This window comes from Muscardinus avellanarius, assembly GCF_963383645.1.
Source record: "Muscardinus avellanarius genome assembly, chromosome: 12".
NCBI classification, from domain to species: Eukaryota; Metazoa; Chordata; class Mammalia; order Rodentia; family Gliridae; genus Muscardinus; species Muscardinus avellanarius.
Window position 1 is genome coordinate 42,958,986 of NC_137798.1, and position 21,821 is coordinate 42,980,806.

Consider the following 21,821-nt stretch of genomic DNA (forward strand, 5'->3'; position numbering starts at 1 on the left):
ATGACACTTGCCAACAATGAGAAATTTGGAGGTTGGATCAAAGGTATGAGAGTGAGGACAGAGCAAAGCAACGGGACCAGGGGAAATAGGTGCAAATCACATTTTTAAAAAGGAATAACTTTTGATGAATACAGCTAGCATAGTAAATTTAAATAGTATAACGGAAATTATATTTTAATAGCATAGCAAATAAATACTTGTACATATCTTGATACCTTTAATAATTTTTGTGAATACTAACCTTTCACTTTGCAATTCATAATGGTTTGTCAATCTTTCCATAATAATTTAATAGTTTAATCTATAAACATAAATTACTATATTTATTACTAAATTCCTTGTTATTTACTTTCATGTAGTACTTTTGAATGTATATATATTTATATATATTTATATATATATGTGTGTGTGTATGTGTTTACATACACAAATATATATGTAGAAACATTTCCTTATCTGGCATGTTGCCAGTGGCATATTCCCTTTTGGGTGCTCAACAAATATTTATTGAATAGCTTAGATATGTTATATATAATTATGCACATTTATATTCATGTATGCATTTATAAAAACTCTACATATGTGGTTTCAGAGACCAACATAGTTATTGTTTTGCTTATTTGATCTTCGTTACTTGGAAACTGCTCACCATTATGTAAGTATTCATTAAAACCAAGTTGTTGATATTTTGCCAGGGTTTAAAGAAACCACCTATCTTTTCAAAGTTAAAACTCTTCTAAGTTATTCTAATGTCAGAAAAGTATTGTGATGATTATCTTTAAATATAAGATATAGTTTTTTTAACAATTCTTTTAAGTGAAAAGGAATAAAAACTTATTTGTTCAATCCTAAGTATTTTTAAACATCTGCAGTTCAAAGTACATCATTCACATTGACACCAAAGTTTACTTTCTGTTTTAACTGGAAGAGTCTGATATTATTTTTGTCTGCAAAGGAAAGAGTTATATAGCGTCCAAGTGGGAAGATGTTTGATTTTTAATGTGATCATGACAGTTTGTGACCAAAAGGGTTGTACAGAAGAGAAACAACAACAGCTGTTAAGTATGTAGGCAATATTGTAGAACTCTGTTAGGAACTGAAACCATGTCAATCTTTTTTTTTATTTAGGTGGTACTGGGGTTCCTTGAAGTCCTTCTACCTCCGGGCTACACTCCCAGACCTATTTTTACATTTTTATTTGGAAACAGGGTCTCCTAAGCCAGCACGCGCGGCTGCCTTCAAACCTGCGCCATCCTCCTGTCTCTGCCTCCCAAGCACAGGGATTACAAGCGTGTGCCACCACGCCCGGCAGCATGTCAATCTTTTTTAAAGTAAAGAAAACATAAAATAAGACAGAATCACAGCAGTGTGCTATCCACTTGATCTAATTCTTCACAATTTACAATGATCAATAAAGGAAATTTTAGATCTTCTAGTAAACACCAGCCACATTCATTTTGTGCACTTTGGGCATGACTTCTGTGTTTAAATGTTAAATTTACTTGCCTTGTAGAGTTAGTACCCCCCAACCTGTTGATCTTCTCTTCTGTCAGTGAGTTAAGACAGCTAGTATTTTGAATCCCTGTAATATTTTCATCCTGCTACAATTGTGCATCTTTTAAAAATTCTATGTCCCTCATAAGTTTACTTCTGCTACTATTTAAAGGAAATGGCATACACAATATCTTTTTTTCTCTGTGACTTTGGTGTATCTATGAAATACATGAATTCCTGTTTAAAATATAACCACAGTATCTTCAACCCAAAACTATAACAATAATTTTATGTTAAAAAACGTACAGTCTAATATTCAAATTCTAGTGACTTCATAAATACCATAATTTTACCTTTGTTATGAAGCTACATCTAAATAAGAATCATGTATTACAAGTGACTGAATTGACTTTATTTTTTTTACCATGCTTGAGAAATCTTGCAGATTTCTTTATTCTTCTTTTATTCAGATGGAATTAATTTTTAATTTATAGTAGATTCCCATTTTGTTTTTTCTCTCTTAGAGTTTACTTTTTAAACACACAGAGTAGGATTTCTAGTACTTGTCCAGTGTGTGTGTGTGTGTGTGTGTGTGTGTGTGTGTGTGTGTTGTGTTTGTGTGTTGTTACTGGGCATTGAACCCAGGAGGCATTCAATTTCTGAGTTACACCCCAGCCCTATTTTTTTTAACTTTGATACGGAGTGTTACTAAGTTGGTAAGGGTCTCACACAGTTTCTGAGGCTGGCCTAGAACGTACTATACTTCTATTCTTGCTTCCCAAATACTGGGATTACAAGTGTGTGCACCACACCAGGCCTTCCAGTTTTTTTCATTGTATCTCATGTTCCTCTTTTCTCTCCTGTTTTAATTTCAATATGGCAGTTGATCTAAAGATTTTTATCAGATTTAGATTTCCTTTAATTAGCAAAAAGTAAGTGGTAGCCATTGTTTGCTTTTTCTTTACATTTGGAAACACATCATAGATTTTTTTTTCTATATTGTTAACAGACCACAATGCCTTGATCTGTTAATATATTATTTCAAAATTGGTTTTTTTGTTTTTATTTTATTTTAATTTTTTATTGGTGTACCGTATTCATACATCATAGTGGGATATAAAAAACTTTTGTAGACATACATGCACACATCACCCAGTCAGCCCCCACCCGATCCCCACCCCATTCCCTCCCCATCCCTCCTTCCCATGCTTGGCTTAGTGGTTGACGTCTAGTATTATAGCAATTTATCCAAAATTAAAAATGATAATCTCACATAAGTTTCATTTGTCTGATACCAAGCTTTTGATGACTTAAAGATAACATTTCAGTATTTCTTTTTGCTTTCTTTCTTACCAGAGAATATTTTTTTCTTTTTTTTTTTAGGTGAAACTATTATATGTTTATATATTTTTCAGAAAAAATCTATCCTAATATGGAATATGGACTCTAGACCCAAAACGATATCGAAAAAGAACAAAGCTAGAAGATATATATTTTCTAATTTCAAACCATATAAAGCTACAATAATTGAAACCGTGTAGTACTGTTCTAAAGGCAGATATATAAACCATTGGAGTTAAATGAAAGCCTAGAGATACATTCTTCCATATATTGTCAAATTATTTTTGACAAGGTTTCCATGAACATTTGGTGGAGGAAATAATAATCTTTTAACTAAATATTGTTGAAAAATAATAATTACATGAAAAAGAATAAAATTGGACCCTTACCTAATCCCATATACAAATATTAACTCAAAATAGATAAAAGACCTAAATATAAATCTTAAGACTATAGACTTTTAGAAGAAAATCTGGGTCATAAAACCTCACAACATTGAAATTGGCAGTGATTTCTTGAATATGATTTCAATGGCACAGGCAACAGAAGGGTATACAAACTCCCTAAAAAATAAAATATTGTATATCCAAAGATAATTATGTGGCGTGGGGATCCTCTTCTCTGATCCTGTCTAAAGGGAGTTCTATAAGTTTCCTGGACCTGTGTATCGACCTCTTGCTCTATGTTTGCAAAATTTTCTGCTATGACTTCCTTGAAGATATTGTTGATCCCTTTGGTTTCACCTTCTTTTCCCTCCTCTATTCCAATTATTCTTAGGTTAGCTCTCTTAAAATGGGCCCATATTTCTTCAATGTCAGATTCCTGCTGTTGGATATTTTTTTCTAGATTAGAAACTATGCATTCATTTTTGGATTGCTCATCTTCTAAGAGCGAGATTCTATTCTCCATGTGGTCTAATCGGTTGTTTGTACTTTGAATTGAGGCCTTTACTTCATTAATTGCATCCTTTATCTCTTTTTGGCTCTCTCTGAATTCTTTTCGAAGCACCTCTATTATTTCTACAGTTATTTTCCTGATTTGATCTTCTAGAAATCTCTGAATTTCTATTTTATCGGGTTCTGATGTTGTGGGATTGTGGGCATTCATTGCTCCATTGTTATTCCTCTTTCCCATGATTTCGGGAGTTTGTGCCTTCTCTGGGTTCTTCCCTTGGGTCACTACGACTTCACTTAAGGTGCTCTGGATCTCGAGTCTGTGGTATCTCAGTCACCACTACTCCTTTACTGGGTTGTATCGCAAAGTCTCAGACCCAGGGAGTCAATAGAGGCTGCTTTAGACTATGGGGGGGGGGTGCCAGGTTGTGTGTTCTTCTATGGTGTGATATCTCTGCCACTGCCACTCCCCCACTGGGTCAAGTCCCTGGGAGTCAGTACTGGGATTTCTCCTCTGGAGCCCGCAATTTGACTCACTGTTGTTGAATACGCAGATGGAGCTGTTGTGGACTCGGTGAATTCGCTGCTGCTGCCGCTGGTGGCAATATGGCGCCGCTGCCATGCTCTTGGCCGTGAGGCTGGCGTATTTTTCTCTGGTTTTGAGCTGCGCTCTGAGTCCCTGCAGGGTGTGCTGAGCCCAGCCACTGGGAGCTTTAGATGCTTCCTGTGCCGAGAAATCTGCCGAATCCCGCCGGGCTGTTCCGCAGCGGCTCACCTCGGCTTGCTGTCCGCCACTCCTCTCTGGAGCCTGGTGGGCTGTTGAGCTCACCGCTGCCGCTGGCAGTAAGGCATTTCTGCTGCTTTCTCGGCCGTGAGGCTGACGTATCTCCTCTGTGGCTCTGAGCTCTGTTATGAGACCCCCTCCTCTCTGGGGCTGGTGATTTTTTGTTTCTCTGGTGATGGTGTTTTCTGGCTATGAAAGGCACTGATTTTGTGGTAATAGAGATTGGTTGTTAGTGGGGCTCTTAAGCCCTGCTTTTCTGGGTCGTCATCTTCCTGGAAGTCCACTCAAAATTGTGATATTCTAACATTCCCATTTTCTTTGTTAGGTAGAATACATGCATAAAGAGAGTTACTTTATCTATTCTTTAAGCTATCCTGTGGTAAAGTTTATATAAGAAAGGAACACCTCAAGTGTTTAGTAGTAATTTCCAATAATGACAGTTTACAAAAACCTTTTTTTATTATAAACTTAAATTTAAGTATATTTTATATGTTTTAATATATTGCACTTACTGTCTTCGTTGATAACTCAGATTGTCTTCTCCAGATAGTGGAGAGCATTTTCAGTTTGCCACCTGAGTCTTTTTTGAGTCCCTTTGATAATCTGTTGTTGTCTCTTGTGACCAGAAGTTCCTGGGTCATTGTACAGTTCTTACCCCAGATCTAGAATCAACCGTAATATACCCATAGAGTCCTTTATTTTTAGTAAAAGCAGTTTTTGAGTCTCATAAGTCCAGGTGCTAGGGTTTCTCATTGCTACTGGGCTTTTTATTGTTTGTTTTGTGTGTGTGTATTTGTGTTGCTGGGAATTGAACCCAACTGTGTTCTGCTTCTAAGATATATCTCTAGCCCTATTTCATTTTATTTTTTCTATTTGAATTTGAAAAGGGGTCTCACTAAGTTGCAGAGGGACTCACTAAATTGCTGCTGTTGGCTGTGATCCCAATTACTGGGACTACCAGCCGGTGGCACCATACCCAGCACTTGTATCTTTTTTTCAGTGGCAAAACTAGCAAATAAACACACAAACACACTTTTTTGGGGGGGCAGTACTGGGGATGGAACCCTTCAGGGTAGTGTTTCTTCTTCTCCTCCTCCTCCTCCTTCTCCTCCTCCTCTTCCTCCTCCTCCTCCTCCTTTTTTTGAGGTACCAGGGATGAAACCCAGGGGCATTCTACCTTTGAGCTACTCCTCTATCCCTATTTTTTAGTCTTTTTACTGTTTTGAAACAGGGTCTCACGGAGTTGTGAAGGTCCTTGCCAAGTAGCTGAGGCTGTCCTCAAACCGTGATCCTCCGGTCTCTGCCTCCCAAATGCTGGGATTATAAGCATGCACCACCATGCCCAGCTTATTCTTTATTTTTGAAACAGGGTCTCACTGAGTTTCAAAGGGCCTCATTAAGTATCCAAGGCTGTCTGCAAACAGCGATCCTCCTCTCTCAGCCTCCCAAATGCTAGGATTACAAGTGTGCGCCACCACGCCGGGCTACAGACACACATTAAATAAATAATAAATTCATTTTGAAATTATACTATTACTTTAAATTCAGAACTAAGGAGTTTTTACTTATTCTGTCTTACATCTGTATATTTTGTCTCCCATGGTGAGAATGTCAGATTTCAAGGAAGCTGTGATTGTAAATAGATGGCATGTACTTAGGTTCAGTTTGAAAACTTAAAATAAATTAATGTGAAAGGTGCAAGAATTCCTATTTCTAATTTATTCATTAGAACTTTTAGGAAAATTATTAATGTTGGGTAGAATATGAATGGGAAAGGTATATTGTCATCACTAGTTGCGTCAGTTCAAATGGAAATTGTTGGAAACCATATGAAAATTAATCCATATGCAACTAGATTTAGGACACTGACATTAGAATTATCTAACATTAGACTAATCTATTTTTATTCATTAAAATGGGGAGGATCTTGAAACACCTGTAGATAAAGTGCATTGGGACACTTAGCACTTTAGGTGGTCCCCAGACCTTATCTCTGTCCCTCCTAGGTTGCTTAGCTATGGAAACTGAGCACAAGAAGGCAATATGGGCAAATAACCTCAGTTTAATACATCTTTATTCTAATATTATACTTATCTCTCTGTTTATAGTATTACATGCAAAAATTGGCTGAAGAATAACGCCCTCTGAGAGTACACATGTACCTTTCTCTTCAGAAAGAAATAGAAAGATATAAAAGTTAAAAATTAAGAGGAAACCTAGCTAGGCATGGTGGTGCACACTTGTAATCCCAGCACTTGGGAGGCTGAGACAGGAGGACCTGGGTTTGTGGCCAGCCTCAGCTACTTAGGCCCTTTGCAACTCAGACCCAGTTTCACAATAAAGAATAAAAGCTGGGTGTGGTGGCGCACGCTTGTAATCCCCACGCTTGGGAGGTGGAGACAGGAGGATCGCGCAGGTTCGAAGCCAGCCATGCTGGCTTAAGAGACCCTGTTTTCAAATAAAAATATAAAAAATAGCTTTGGAAGCAGGGCATAGTGGCACACGCTTGTAATCCCAGCATTCGGTAGGCTGAGACCGGAGGATCGCAGTTCGCGGACAGCCTCAGCTACTTAGTGAGGCCCTCTGCAACTTAGTGAGACCTGGTTTCAAAATAAAGAATAAATAATAGGGCAGGGGGTGTAGCTCAAAGGTCGAATGCCCCTGGGTTCCATCCCCAGACCCGCAAAAAAAAAAAAAAAAGCTTTGGGATTGTCGCCTGGAGGTAGAAGGGCTTCCAGGAACCCCAGTAACCCCCCCCACACACACACACACACAAAATAATGTTGGCAGTGTAGTTCAGAGGTAGAATACTCCTGGGTTGCATCCCCCGTACCACAAAAAAAAGGAAACCTAATTAGTCATAAGCATACTAATTAACTAGAGATAAAAGACCATCCCAAGGTCTAGAACTTGCACTTTATTGCCTTAGAATAATATATGGCCACTTCAAATAGGAACTAAGTGGAGATTCTCCCATATATCGAGATCATAGAAAGCCTGCTTCTTTAGTGAAAGTAGATGTAGAAAAAATAGACATCCTGTTGCTTCAGAGAAGTGACAAGGAAACTCTGGCTACGACTGAGTGGGGGGGGGTGAAAATTATTATGAGATGTGAATGGGCTAGTTCTATTTCACACAGAGATAAAGACTTCTAATTAGCTGTCATGACTTGCACCCCAAAACTATTAACATGTGAAACTGCCCTAGATGTGTAACTTTCTGTTACTCAACAGAAGCAAATGTGAACCAATCTCACAAGTCTTCCATACACAGTTTAATGCAAGTAAATGAATGAATAAATAAATAAGCCACTGATGAAGACGACACAGTAAAAATCTATGCATCACATACGAAAATGATCCACCACAGGAATAGTTAAAAGTATAAGGCTGCCAAAGGAAAACTATAGTCATTGAAATTTTAAAAAGTTAATAGAAGAGGATAGACACAGCTGAGGACAAAATCAAGAGTCTCACTTCACTAATAGTAGATGTTTGGAATTCACACTCACATTGAGAGTTGAAAACAAGAGAGAGTGAAAGTTATAAAAGAAAAAAATGAGTCTTAGATCTAATGTGGCCAATATGAGTTTCAAAATGGGAGCAAAGGGTATTCCAAGAGAACGCTGATTAATCCACCTCAAGACCTGTCTTTGTTGAGCTGCAAGACACCAAAGTTATACTACAAACGTTGTTAGATCAACCCTTGAGAAAAGATATCAACCCACAAAGGAATTTCTTCTAGACCAAGAGTGACCCCACATTAGCAACAGAAGATGCCAGGCTGCTGTTGGGTATCTTCAACGTGCTGAAGAATAATGTTTATAAAGATGGTTCTGTCCAAAGCCTATGTAAATAGAAGAAAAGTCATGCTGCTTTTCTATTTGAAATCCTCCAACAACTCTCCACATCACTCTCTGACCTCATAAGGACTACAGACTCTCCATGTCTCACCTCCTGCTGTTCTCCATGCTTGTATCTTTCCTGCAACAAATCTCTCCGCTGTTTCCTACGTGTATCAGACAAACTTCTTCCTCTGGGCCTTTGCACTTATTGTTTCTTCTGTTTTGGTCACTTCCCCCCCCCCACACCAATATGCAAGATTTTCTACTTTATCATCTTAGGGTCTTTCCGTACATATGTTTTTCTCCATTATATCTTTCCTATTTGAAATTGTGAAGTATTTTCTTATTTTTTTTGGTAGTCCCTGTATCTCTATTTTTTCTCATAACATTTTCATCGTTATCATTCCATGTTCATATATTTATCGTGCTTATTGCCTCTTTTTATCAACTAGAATGTGGGCCCCATGAAGGTAGGAATTTCTATCTATTTTATCTAATTTTGTATCCCCTGTCATTTATAACTCCCTTGTACAGAGTCATTGCTTAATAAATATTGGGTGAATAGAAGTGCACCTTAGTTAGGTGTTTGGGGGGAGGAAAAAAGGTAAGATTCAAGGGAAGACATGTTTTACATAGTTTTTATATATTTTTCTCTTTGCTTGATTATGTAGTGTGTGTGTGGGAGGGGTGCTGGGGATTATACCCAGGGCCTTCACATGCGAGATAAGTGCTTTACCACTGAGCTATATCCTGGCCCTCACATTTCACTTAAAATTTTTTAATTCAAAAGAATTATAAACGACGATTACATTTAAAAATATTGGTGATGGTCACAACAGTTTCTGTTACAGTATTTTCTCTTCCTGTACATGTTAAATGATCAGCTTAATTTTTTTTTAATTATATATAAAGATCACATTGATGAGAGTGTTAAGAAACTTTGAAATGTAAAGAATAGGATCTTTAGCTGAGCATGGTGATGCTTGCTTATAATCCCAGTACTTGGGAAGCTGAGCCAGGAGGATCTGGCAGCTAGTCTCAGCTTCTTAGTGAGGCCCTCTGCAACTTAGTGAGACTCTGTTTCAAAATAAAGAATAAAAAGCCGGGTGTGGTGGCTCACGCTTGTAATCCCTGCGCTTGGGAGGCTGAGACAGGAGGATCATGCAGGTTCGAAGCCAGCCTCAGCTGGCTTAAGAGACCCTCTTTCCAAATAAAATATAAAATAGGTCTGGGAGTGTAGCCCAGAGGTAGAGGGCCCCTGGGTTCCATCCCCAGTACCACCAAAAGAAATAATAATAATAAAATAAAAAATAAAGAATAAAAAATAGAGCTGGGGTGTAGTTCAGAGGTAGAATGTCCCTAAGTTCAATCCCAAGTACTGCAAAAAAAAAAAAAAAAAATATATATATATATATATATATATATATATATATGTATGTATGTATGTCTTTGCATTCTGAATATCACATAAAATGACAGTGATATAGTATAGCACTTGCTAGTTAATAAAAAGTTGACTCCATTTACCTCAAAATAAGTTACACAATTAAAGAATATAAAACAAAGAAAACCAACCAGAAGAAATTATATATGAATATACAACTGGAGGAAGGTATTAGATTTTGCAAATATAAAAGCAAATAAATAGATCATATAGGATCGAATAAATCTAAGTGAACTTTAGATATGGTTAAATAGAACTCATAAATGTGTTTGACAAGAGTATTTACATATATATTATATATTATAAATCACATAATACATATATGATATATAAAATATATCATATATGATTATTATATAGTTATATTTGTAATATAAGATATAATTATCAAAGATACAACATATTGTGAATATATATTATTATTCACTTCAAAATTATTGTTTGATTCAAACATTTGAGTCCCAGGTCAATTTTAAATTTAAAACTCAAAGAAAGGCCAGGTGTGGTGGCACACACTTGTAATCCAGCGCTTGGGAGGCTGAGACGGGAGGATCGCACAAGTTCAAAGCCAGCCTCAACTACTTAGTGAGGCTCAGCAAGTTAGTGAGACCCTGTTTTCAAATAAAGCATAAAACACGTCTGGGAGTATAATCCCCTGGGTTCCAACCCCAGTACAAAAAAAAAAAAACTCAAAGAAAAATGAAAATTCAACATGTATTTCTTGACTAAAAATGAGTGAATTGATTTTTCATTGTTGCTCCATGCAGATGGGGAAAATCTTTATCTGGGATCATTTCAAATTCACTTTCTTCATATATAGACCTGATATTTGCACCTTCAGTTCTTTTTCTGCTTAATCTAAATATTATAAGTGACACAAATACTTTTTATATTCTCCTTTCTCCATTTTCATCTTACAAAGTTATGTGTTCAAACCACTCCCAACCATGCTACCATCTGCTTCATGGAACGTTGTTTCTCCATTGTCTGAATTACGCACCCTACCTCTGAACTCTTACAGCTCATATTTGGTTATTTCACTATAATTCTTAGTAACTATATCTTAAAATTAACTGAAAATATAGAGGAAAATTCTGATAGAAGAAGTCTTTACTAGATTGGGACATGGCAGTGTCTTACTCATTTTTGTGTCTCATGATTTTTGTCTTCAGTTTGTGACCAAGTATTTTAATTGTTATGGGCTAAAAACGAACAGAGATAAATTTTAGTGTAAATCATGTATTCCTTACAAATAAAATCTAAATGATACGTATCATAAAGCCTTTTTGTGATATTTCAAAATGTGGCATGTGAATTGAGTTCTCGCATAGTGCATAATCAAATGGACTTGGCAATATAAATTGACTTGCCATTTAATCAGTCAGTACTTCGTTATAGTCACAGATTTTTGCCTCAGAAAATCTATCTCTAAAATAATATTCATTTGAAATGGGTAGATTTTGTGGTTACTTTATTTGTAGATTTCCTTGAGTTTTACAATTGTGTTTTGTATGCATGAGGTGTGTATGGTCAGTTTTATATTTGAATATAAACATTCTGTAATCTAAGTCAATATCAGGACTCTGGTAAGACTTTTTTCTTTAAAAGGCTTTGTATGTTACCCAAAGTTCAGAAGTACACTGCATAATATTATAGAAGTCAGAGCAAGAAAGAATCAATATTAGAATAGCAAAAAATGCCAATTTGGATCATAGCTGTATCTTGATTCATCATGGTAGGTAGCCATTTGTCACACCATCAAGAGAGAACTTTGTTCAGATATTAAATCAGTATGTGTAATTAGTTGTTACTTTAAAATGCTCATTTAAGAATAGATAAAATAAGTGGTTTTAACTTCTTTCTGAAACCTGTGCTTACTACTTTATTCCTTTTATCGTCCATGTATTTTCATACTGTCCCAGTTTGCATCACACCAGTATACTGCCTGTGTAATTTTTATGTCAAATGTTTTAGACTTCTAAAATTCTGAAATATCTCAATGTGTATTTTCATGGATAATTTTATCATAAAAATTTAAACTGATCGTAGAGTATAATGTTATAGTTATTTAGAATCCAATATGCATTTTAGAAGCATGTTTTCATTCAACCAGTAGATATTTTTGAAGCTAGTTTGACCTTAACTTTAAAAAAATAAGTATTTTTATGACTTAAATATTTAGATCAAGAATGGAAAATTGTAATCGAATTATCAGAGTTCTATAAACAATGGTATTTTGTTTGCATTCGGCATTACTTTTACTTGCCATTCTTGCTACAAAAAATAACCCTTGTTTTTAGAAAATACAGTGGTGTCATTTACATTCATTCATATGGCTGGGTGAAAAAAAATGTTCTAACTCCTTTACTTAATGGGATTCTTCCCCTGTGGCAGTGCAAACGGCTGGAGCAGGAGCTTCATCATCTGAAAGAGCAGAACCAGACTTCAGCAAACAACATGAGACATCTGACTGCTGAAAACAATCAAGAACGTGCTCTGAAGGTAAATCTCCATTCCTCCCTGCAGGCAAATGAAGGTTGCAAGCCCTTGGCGCCAGCTTTCTGTGCCGCATATATCAGTTGTGTACATTTCAGCAGAAGTGAGCAGTGGTGTTTGCCAACAACCTCTTCTTTAAACACAGATACAGCACCCTTCTGTTATGGCATTATTTTATTTCATGTATGTGTACATGAAAACAACATATTTTCTGAATTATGAGTAGTGGTATATTAATAACTTTTGGTACATATTCATATTGTTTCTATATTTTTACCTTTAGAGTTAGTCAAAAGTGACCACACACTAAAAGAAGAAAATTAAATCTTGGGCCTTTTGTTTGCAGTGACATTTATTATAATATTTTTTAAAACGAGTTATATAGTATTAGTTATCTCCAGAACTGACATACCTGGAAGCCTACTTGAATGTGTTTGGAAATTGAAGGAGTCCTTAGACTATTACAACAAAAGAGAAAGTAAGATAATATATTAAACTATAACTGAAAAAAGTAAAGTAATACTTTAGGACAATTTCAAGCTTCTTGTGAATCTAGTAATCATGAAAAAGAACATTATTTCAATTCCACTAGTTATATATATTCTTAGAAAGCTTGTGCCATTCCATTCTACTCTGTCTTTACCCAGTTTCTAATGTAGCTCCTCTGACATGTAATGGTCTCTACCCTCAAGGTGATCGCATTCTCATTAACAGCTTAAAAAAGTCCATGGGGAAGCCGGTCGTAGTGGCGCACGCTTGTAATCCCCGCGCTTGGGAGGCGGAGACAGGAGGATCAAGCAGGTTCGAAGTCAGCTATGCTGGCTTAAGAGACCCTGTTTCCAAATAAAAATGTAAAAATAGGTGTCTGGGAGTGGAGCCCGGAGGTAGAAGGGCTTCCAGGAACCCCAGTACCACCAAAAAAAAAAAAAAAAAAAAGTCCATGGGAAACAAAAGATTCGTCATTGTTTTGTTGTACAAGTAGACAATATCTGCTACCAAGAGAATTGTTTTGTATTTAGTTGTCTTAAATTTGCTTTTTGCTGCAGATTACAGAGAAATATTATGGTTCTCACAGGCTAATACACTAAACTAGAATTGAGAAAAGTCACCTATCAAAACTAAAAAAATGGTGGCATTTTTATGTGAAAAGATGTTTGGGAGGAAAAAATTCAAAGTTAATGGTTATCCATTATGTAGAACTCCCCAAAGTAATGATTATAGCATAATCACAGTGACTGCACAAAGCTATTGTCATTCAAATTATAATGTCTCTGTTTATTCTAATAACTGAAAAGGTCCTTAAAATCATTTTTATGGTAGAGCATAATATTAGACTTTTCTTGATGAGCACTGTTTGGAGTAGCAAGGAATTAAATAGCTGTATTTGTTAGACATGGCACTTTTTATCCTGTTTTTATATTTTTAATTTTCCCTAATAACAAGTAAAACACAGTGGTAGCTACAGGGCGAGGGACTCAATTACACTGATAACAGTTTACACTCTGAAAATTTCTTTAAAAAATCTTATTTTCAAGCTGGGCGTGGTGGCACACACTTGTAATCCCAGCATTTGGGAGGCTGAGATTGGAGGATTGCGGTTTATGGACAGCCTCAGCTACTTAGTGAGGCCCTTTGCAGTTCACTGAGACCCTATTTCAGCATCAGGAATAAAAAATAAGAATGGGGGTAGATCTTGGAGGTAGAATGCCCCTGGATTCCATCTCCAGTACCACACACACACAAAAAAAAAATTCTCTTTTTTTTTTTTTTTTTTTTTTTTTTGCGGGTCTGGGGATGGAACCCAGGGGCATTTGACCCCCAAGCTACACCCCCTACCCTAGTTTTTATTCTTTATTTTGAAACTGGGTCTCACTGAGTTGCAGAGGGCCTCACTGAGTAGCTGAGGCTGTCCGCGAACCGCGATCCTCCAGGTCTCAGCCTCCCGAATGCTGGAATTACAAGCGTGCGCCACCACGCCCGGCTAAAAATTCTCTTTTAAAATAAATTTTAACTACTTAATAAGAAAATACTTTGTGTGTGGGGGGGGGGGATGGAACCCAGGGGCATTTAATCTCGAGCTACACCCCCTGCCCTATTTTTTATTCTTTATTTTGGAACAGTGTCTCACTAAGTTGCAGAGGGCCTCACTAATTAGTTGAGGCTGTTTGTAAACTGCAATCCTCTGGTCTCAGCCTCCTTAATGCAGGAATTACAAGCGTGTGCCACCACACCTGGCTAAGAAAAAAAAAAATTTTTTTTGAAGAGCACATTTTTAAATGTTAAATATTTTAGAGGTAAATTTAGATTAGCTGTAATAAGAAAGCTTATACACACTACCTTTCTTTTTAATTTTATAATTTACCTTTCTTATCACATGTCTTCAACTTCCTACAGTTGGAGTTCTCCAGCATAATTCCATGTAAGCCATTCTTAGGCTGTAAGTGGCCTCTTTGGATTAATAAACCTGTGATAGTTATTCATTATTGAACTCAACATCCCTGACCCTGCCAACACTGTTCTTTCAACTCTTTGTAGCTTGGCCTCTTCTAGAAGGTCATATAATTGGGATTATACAGTATACCACTGTTTTATATTGCCTTCTTACATTTAAAATGCACCCTTATATTCTAATGCCTTTATGACTCATTGCTTTTTAGGACTAAATAATATTCCATTGTTTAAATATACCCCAGTTCATTTATTCATTCATATGCAGAAGGACTTGTTGCTTCCGAGTTTTGGCAATTAAGAGTAAAGCCTTGGTAAACATCTATGTGCAGGCTTTCGTGTGGACATAAGATTTTCAGCTTATTTGAATAAATACCAAGGAGTATAGTTATTGGGTCATATGGTAAAAGTATGTTTAGTTTATATAAGAAACTGCCAAATTGTCTTCCAACATAGCTCTTCCATTTGCATTCCCAGCACTAATGATTGAGAGTTCCTGGTGCCCATATCCTTGTCAGCAGGATGCTTCTTTAGTTGCAGTCTTTTCCCTTTTCAATTTCATCTGTTTCTATGACATCACCCATTATTTATGACCTAATGAATGTTGTATCCCTTCCACTTGGATATCTTAACGGTTCTTTACTTAGCAAATTTGAAACTAAATGCTTCATTGGACTCCGGAAGATTTTTTTTCCTGGGAAGAAGTCAGAATCTGAGTCACACACTCTTGATGTGTCACTCAGCATTTATTTCTAGCCATAGTCACCTTGCATGTCTTTGATATCGAAGTGGAAAATGTTAAACACTTTTTCAACCTTTCTTTTTGCCAGTGAGGTATAAGAGAGTCCATAGCAGGGGCGGGGAAAGAAGAGGAGAGCCTCTGGAGAAGTTTCTGTTTTCTTGGCACAAGGGTAGATGAAGCTAGCTGCATTACTCCTTCCCTTCTGATTAACACAAACGCTCACCTGCTGTCTGGACCTCTAGCAGCTGTTTGAGTTGTGAAGAAGAGGCCAGGAGAAGCTGCTGATCATGGAACCTCTCTGCCAGTGAGCAACTGAGAGCATTAAGCACCTGTATCCTGATTTATTTTTGTGTGCGAGAACATAAAACCATATATTTTATATAATTTCTTATTTTTTTCTATTATTTACTACCATATTGCTCCATTAATTCTACTAATTAATGGCACTACCATCCTCCTAGATATGTAGACTAAAGTAATTGACACAACTTTCAAATCCTTTCAAGTTCCCACAGACCAAAAAGCAATCCAGCATTCAGTCCTGTCTGTTATGCAGCGGTTCTTTTTTTCCCCTATTTTATTCTTATTTTTTTTCTATTCTGCCAGGGTCATGATCTTATCAATCATACTACCATACTTAATTTTTTTTAAACCTCATTTTCTCACCTTTCTGATCAATTGTCACATTGTCATCAGTTATTCTAAAACATGGGTGATGCTCTTCTATTTTAAAGCCCTCACTAAATCTTGCATTTTCAGAAGACAAAGAACATAGAGATATCTCAAATGAACCTCCTGGATGAAATCAATGAAAAGGGATGTCTCATTATCTTTTAAGAATATTTTAAAACGTTATTCATTTGAGATAGCAAGCAAAAAAGGAATCTGCAAAGGCCCCAAAGTACAAATGAAAATGCAAAACCAAAGGAATATCATGGAAGACCCTCTCCTACAGCTGGTATCTTAGATGGCCTTCCTGTTAGCACTCAGGTGAACAACAGGCAATCCCTTCACACAAAGTAAGACAGCAGGGGATCTTGACTTTCTTGACTGTAGGGGGGAAAGAAATCTTCTCTGGGAATTTGTCATTCATCACCAGCTTTTAGGGAGGTTTAGTGCCACACAGGTAGCTGGACTTTTTGCTACAGGTCTAGTTCTGAGAGCTGAGGATTTAATTTGAATGGTCCTACCCTGGAGAGGCTCATAGAGAACAGACCAAAGTAAATTGTCATCACAATTTGTCTCTAACAATTCCTAGAGATAAAGTTTCATAGACCCAGAGCTAACAGAAAAAAAAAATTGAAAATGCCTAAGAGGGAGAGGTACTTCTAGTAAAAGTCAGCAAAACCACAAAAGACACCAGAATCATAGTTCAACAAATAATTTGGGTACTGTAATTATTAGTGATAGAATACAACAAGTGTGCTCTGCAGCTTTGAAGATAAGAGAGCCTTGAAAACAGTCCTCTAGCTAAGGTAATTGATTGGATTTGCAAAACATCTAGTTAGAGCTTACGAAATTAAAACTAAAATAAGCTTCAAATAAACTGAATAGCAGGTTACACACAGTTTAAGAAAGTGTTAGAACCCTGGAAGATGGATTTGAATCATATATGGAAATTGAAGCCAGATAAAGGAATGAAAAATGTAAAAGATGTTAAAAGACATAAGAGTTTAAAGATCTAAAACAGATTTATTCATAGATCCTGAAGAGATAAATATAGGGAATGGGAAAAGGGCAAGATACAAATAAATCACAATGAAACAATTTCCAGAATAATCAAATGACAGAAACCTTAGATCTAGGAATACCAAAAGACGTCCAGTCATGATAAATTTAAAAACAAACCCTGCAGTACACTGAACCTAAAAATAATAATAACGCACTTGAAACAGCCAGTTAGGAAAGATTATTTACAAAGGAGTGGCAGTCCTCGAGTAACATTTTATTTTATTTATTTATATTTATTTATTTATTTATTTATTTATTTATTTATTTATTTATTTATTTATTTTTGCGGGTCTGGGGATGGAACCCAGGGGCATTCTACCTGGAGTAACATTTTAAATGCACCGAGAACAAGACGAACAATGCCTTGAGCAGTTCAGAGTGAAAGTGACTGTCAAGAGCAAGAGAGCTAATGGTTAGATAAATAGACTCCTCGGTTGTCACCTGTGACTATGGAGTAAAATCCAAGGCTCCCTCAGTATGGAGTCTTGGGCCCCACACTGTATTCTCACTCTGGCCTTTCCCCCCTTTTCTTCCTTTTGGGGACAGTTTCTCTCTTGTCTTATTAAACACAAAACATCTCTACTACTTGGTATTTCCTAAATCTGTCACATTCCTCCATTTCTTCTGGTTTTTTGCTTTTGTTAGGACTTTATTTTAAATTCTGTCTTCATTACCAGTTAATTTATTGTGTCTTCTATGTCATAAATTTTTTAAGGTTAAGGGATCATAGTTTTTTAAAGTATTGCTATTCACTTGGAATTTGGCATATTATTTAAGTGCTATTACACAACCACTAAGTTTTTTTTTAATAAATAACTTTAATTTATGTTAGTGGACATTAACATCCTTATTATCTTTTCTGTTAAAGACTCGGATGACATGAAATTACTCTGGTATCAAATCATCTTAATAATCACTACCTGTGCCCAACTATAACTCTTGAGAAGGATTTCTTAGATCATGAATGGAACAGTGTGTCGCACATTCTGTTTTTCATTGTTGACTTAAACATATTGATATAAGAGCCTTTGGTTTGTTCATTGTGTCCTTTGCTGTGTGGAGTTCACTGCCAGATAAGCTCATTTAAGAGAATGAGTAAATAGCAACTATTCATTGCGCTGGATCTCAAATAATAACATAGTTTTTTAAGATGAAATTGTGCATTAAGATGAGTTCTTAATCCCTTTCCCATAGCGCTTGTGTTAGTGTGCTGGTTTTTATATGCGCAGATGATACTAGTCTTCTACCATTTGTGGCATATGGTTCTGGAGTATTTTCTAATAGATAACTCTGCTGATAGACTTCAAATTTTAAAATACTGGATTTCCCATTTAGTAGCTGCATCCAGTTAACTGCAGTGAGTACTGGCTCCCATATTTGTGAGATAATATGAACAGGGATAGTGTGTGTGTGTGTGTGTGTATGTGTGTGTGTGTGATACTAGGGATGGAATTCAGAGGCATTCTACCTCAAAGCTATATACCCTTAGCTTTATTTTATTCTTCTATTGGGGGGGGCTACTGAGGATGAAACCCAGGGGCATTGTACCTCTGAGCTACACCCCCAGCCCTATTATTTAGCCCTTTTTATTTTTAAAACAGGGTCTCACTGAGTTGTAAAGGGCCTTGCTAAGTGAACCGAGATCCTCTGGTCTCAGCCTCCCAAATGTTGGGCTTACAAGCATGCACCGCTATGGCTGGGGTTTGTTTGTTTTTGTTTGTGTGTTTGTTTGTTTTTGCAAAGAGCCTTGCTAAGTTGCTGAGGCTGGCCACAAACCTTCAATCCTCCTGTATGTCTCAGCCTCCCAAGTACTGGGATTACAAGCATGCATAACCATGCCTGTCAGGGACATTGTTTACATTGACTAAAATGCATGTGCAATCATTTATAAAATATGACGCATTATGCCTATGATACATGTGTGGTAATAGGAAGAACATTTGTATAGCTGTCAAAAACTTATTTGCTTATCTTTGCTCTGCCATAAACCAACTGTGTGATCTTTGCCTAATTATTCTACATCTTCAAAAGAGGATGGATAGCTTTCAAAGTCATTTAAGTTTTAAGAAAGTAATGCAAGTTTATAGTGTTGTATCATCATTTCACTCATTTACTCAATAATATATATTCATGAGATGGTCTGGATTCAGGCCCACCTAGATTCTGAATTAAGGGAAGATCAGTGAATTTCAAATGAGTATTATAAGTAGGATAACCACATAATTTATCTTTTAAGATTTTTTAGGTCAAAAGGTGTAATTACACCAAGACAATAGGGTTATGGCTACAGAGGGCTGGCACAAGGGATCCTTGTGTGATGAAACAGTTCTGGATTTTGCTCGTCATGGTAGTTAATCAATTTACAGGTGATAAAATTGCATAGAACTGCACACACGCGCACACACACACAATGGCAGGTGAGAGTGGTGAAGTAGGAATGAGCTCTGTGCGTTGTTCCACAGCATCATGTTCCTCTTAGGTATCATTCTATGCTTGTGCCAGATGCTCACCACTGGGGGTGGCGGGTCCAGCTCGCACTCAAAGACATCTTATGGGAGACTCCTTGTCTCCTCCTATAAGAGCTAGGGGCAGGTTAGAGGCTTCCTATCACAACTTGAGTATGTAGGAACATCTTAATATCTGTATTGTCTCTCTTTCTAGAAGAAGTGAATGTTTCATGAGGTCAAAGATTTTTATTTATTTTGAACACTTCTGGTTGTACTGATGATATTAATATTTGAGTCAGGCATGTTGTTGTACACTTATAATCTCAGTACTTTGGAGGTTAAGATAAGAGGATAACAAACTTGGGGCCAGCCTCAACAACTTAGGTGAGACCTTGTTTTAATAAAATAAAAAAGGCTGGGGTATAGCTTTGAGGTAGAATGCCCCTGGGCTCAAGCTCAATCTGTAGTACAAAAAAATAATATTTTACTTTTCAGGTCAAAGATACTGACCAAGCAGAACAGCTAGTAGCTGTTATCAATTTGAATGACTGTATCTCCTACAAAAAAAAAAAAAAAAAAAAAGCCTGTCACTCACTTACTATTCATTAAATAAATACTGTAACTATTGATTGAATTAATGCCACACATGTAATTTAATATCATCTTTTTGTGGTTAATATTGCATAAACATACTCAAGTAGACTTAAATGTTTTTTATAAATATTCCCTTAAAATGCTAGGTAATTTTCCCTGTGTAGATGCACCATAATTTAAATGTTTCCTTCAAAGTTGAATAAGTTGCTTATAGTTTTACACTGTTGTGAATATTGCATGGAAAATATTTTGTGCATAAAAATTTAGCCATATTTAGCAAACAAAAATATTTTTCAATTATTGTTTTTACTAAACCACATATTATAAATATCAAATGATTCTATAAGTATTGTAACAAAAATGTAATCTACTTCCTCTGTTTCCTGATTCCATCTGCAAGGGCAACATGACTTTCCCCTTGTTTAGTTCTTTATTCTTCAAAGCTTCTGCTATTTCTTGATTTTTCATTTTTAGATATTATTGACTTTTTATTAAGGTGAGAATTTAGCTTTCTCATCTTTAGTTACTTCAGTGTTCAGTATTTATATTACTATAAATATTTATAACTGACCAGAGAGTATTTTTAGTCATCTCAGCATGAAATATATTTTATTAACATCATCTAGTTAATACACAAATACATATAGGACTAAAAGCAAAATCCAAGGAAAGACTACTTAATTTAATGACACGGATACTTTTAACTCTATTTAATTGTTTAAAAATTAATGCTGGTTGTGACCCTCTAAGCATATTAGGAAAAAATCGTCCCATTTTTGGTGTGTATGTGTTTGTTTACATATCTTGTAGAGGTACTATAGCCTTTGTTCCAAACTATGTTCTAAAGGATATTTAGCTCAAAAGTAGCCTTGGGTAGTATCTTCCTTCAAAGTGAAGGTAGATTTGTTTATTGTCCAGTATAGTATCTCCCTCTGAGGCAAAGGTTGGGCAGGTTTGCTTGCTGCATATTACAAAAGATGTGGATTCCTTCAACTTGAAGCTGTTCCAAGGTGATACGAACCCACTGTGTGTATGTAGCATTGCCTGTGCCCCTCTGTGTTGTTCCTGTGGAACGTGGGGAACAACAACAAAAAAAAACAATGTAAACATGAAGCTTACATTGTTTAGGATTATTTCTTTTGAGACCATACATATATACTTTCCATTATTGTATAATATTCTTTAGATTGCTTAAAGCTTCAGAACTTAATGCAGTCTTTTTCTTATCTCTTCCTTCCTTTTTTCCTTTGTCTTTCTTCTCTCCTTTCTTCCTTTCTTTTTCTAGTATAGTGGTGCTGATCAGCAATAATTTGCTGCTTAGAATTAATTTATCTTGCACCTGATTTCTATAACCCTGATTCCCCTATAAGAAAGCAACTTTCCTCTCTCCTCAAGTGTAATTTGGCTGGAGTTCCTACCTTTGTGGTCTCAGGCCTGACCAATAAAGATTATCAGATGCCTTTGCCACAGTGATTGTTTCAGAAGTAGACACATGTGTCAGTTGAAGCCTGTGTTTTCAGGATTTTTTCCTCAATATTGTTATGGAAATACTTTAAACTAAAA

General features: G+C 36.2%; 1 protein-coding gene across 1 annotated transcript in view; it reads left to right on the forward strand.

Annotated features, from left to right (window-relative positions):
• The window catches only part of MIPOL1 (mirror-image polydactyly 1), a gene marked incomplete at its 3' end in the record, with an annotated part of 242,036 nt that overhangs the window by 72,958 nt on the left and 147,257 nt on the right, over window positions 1–21,821 (forward strand). Inside the window, exon 8 of the mRNA XM_080707733.1 lies at window positions 12,195–12,302. Coding sequence (XP_080563859.1) covers window positions 12,195–12,302 — 108 coding nt within the window. The remainder of the gene's footprint in view (window positions 1–12,194; window positions 12,303–21,821) is intronic.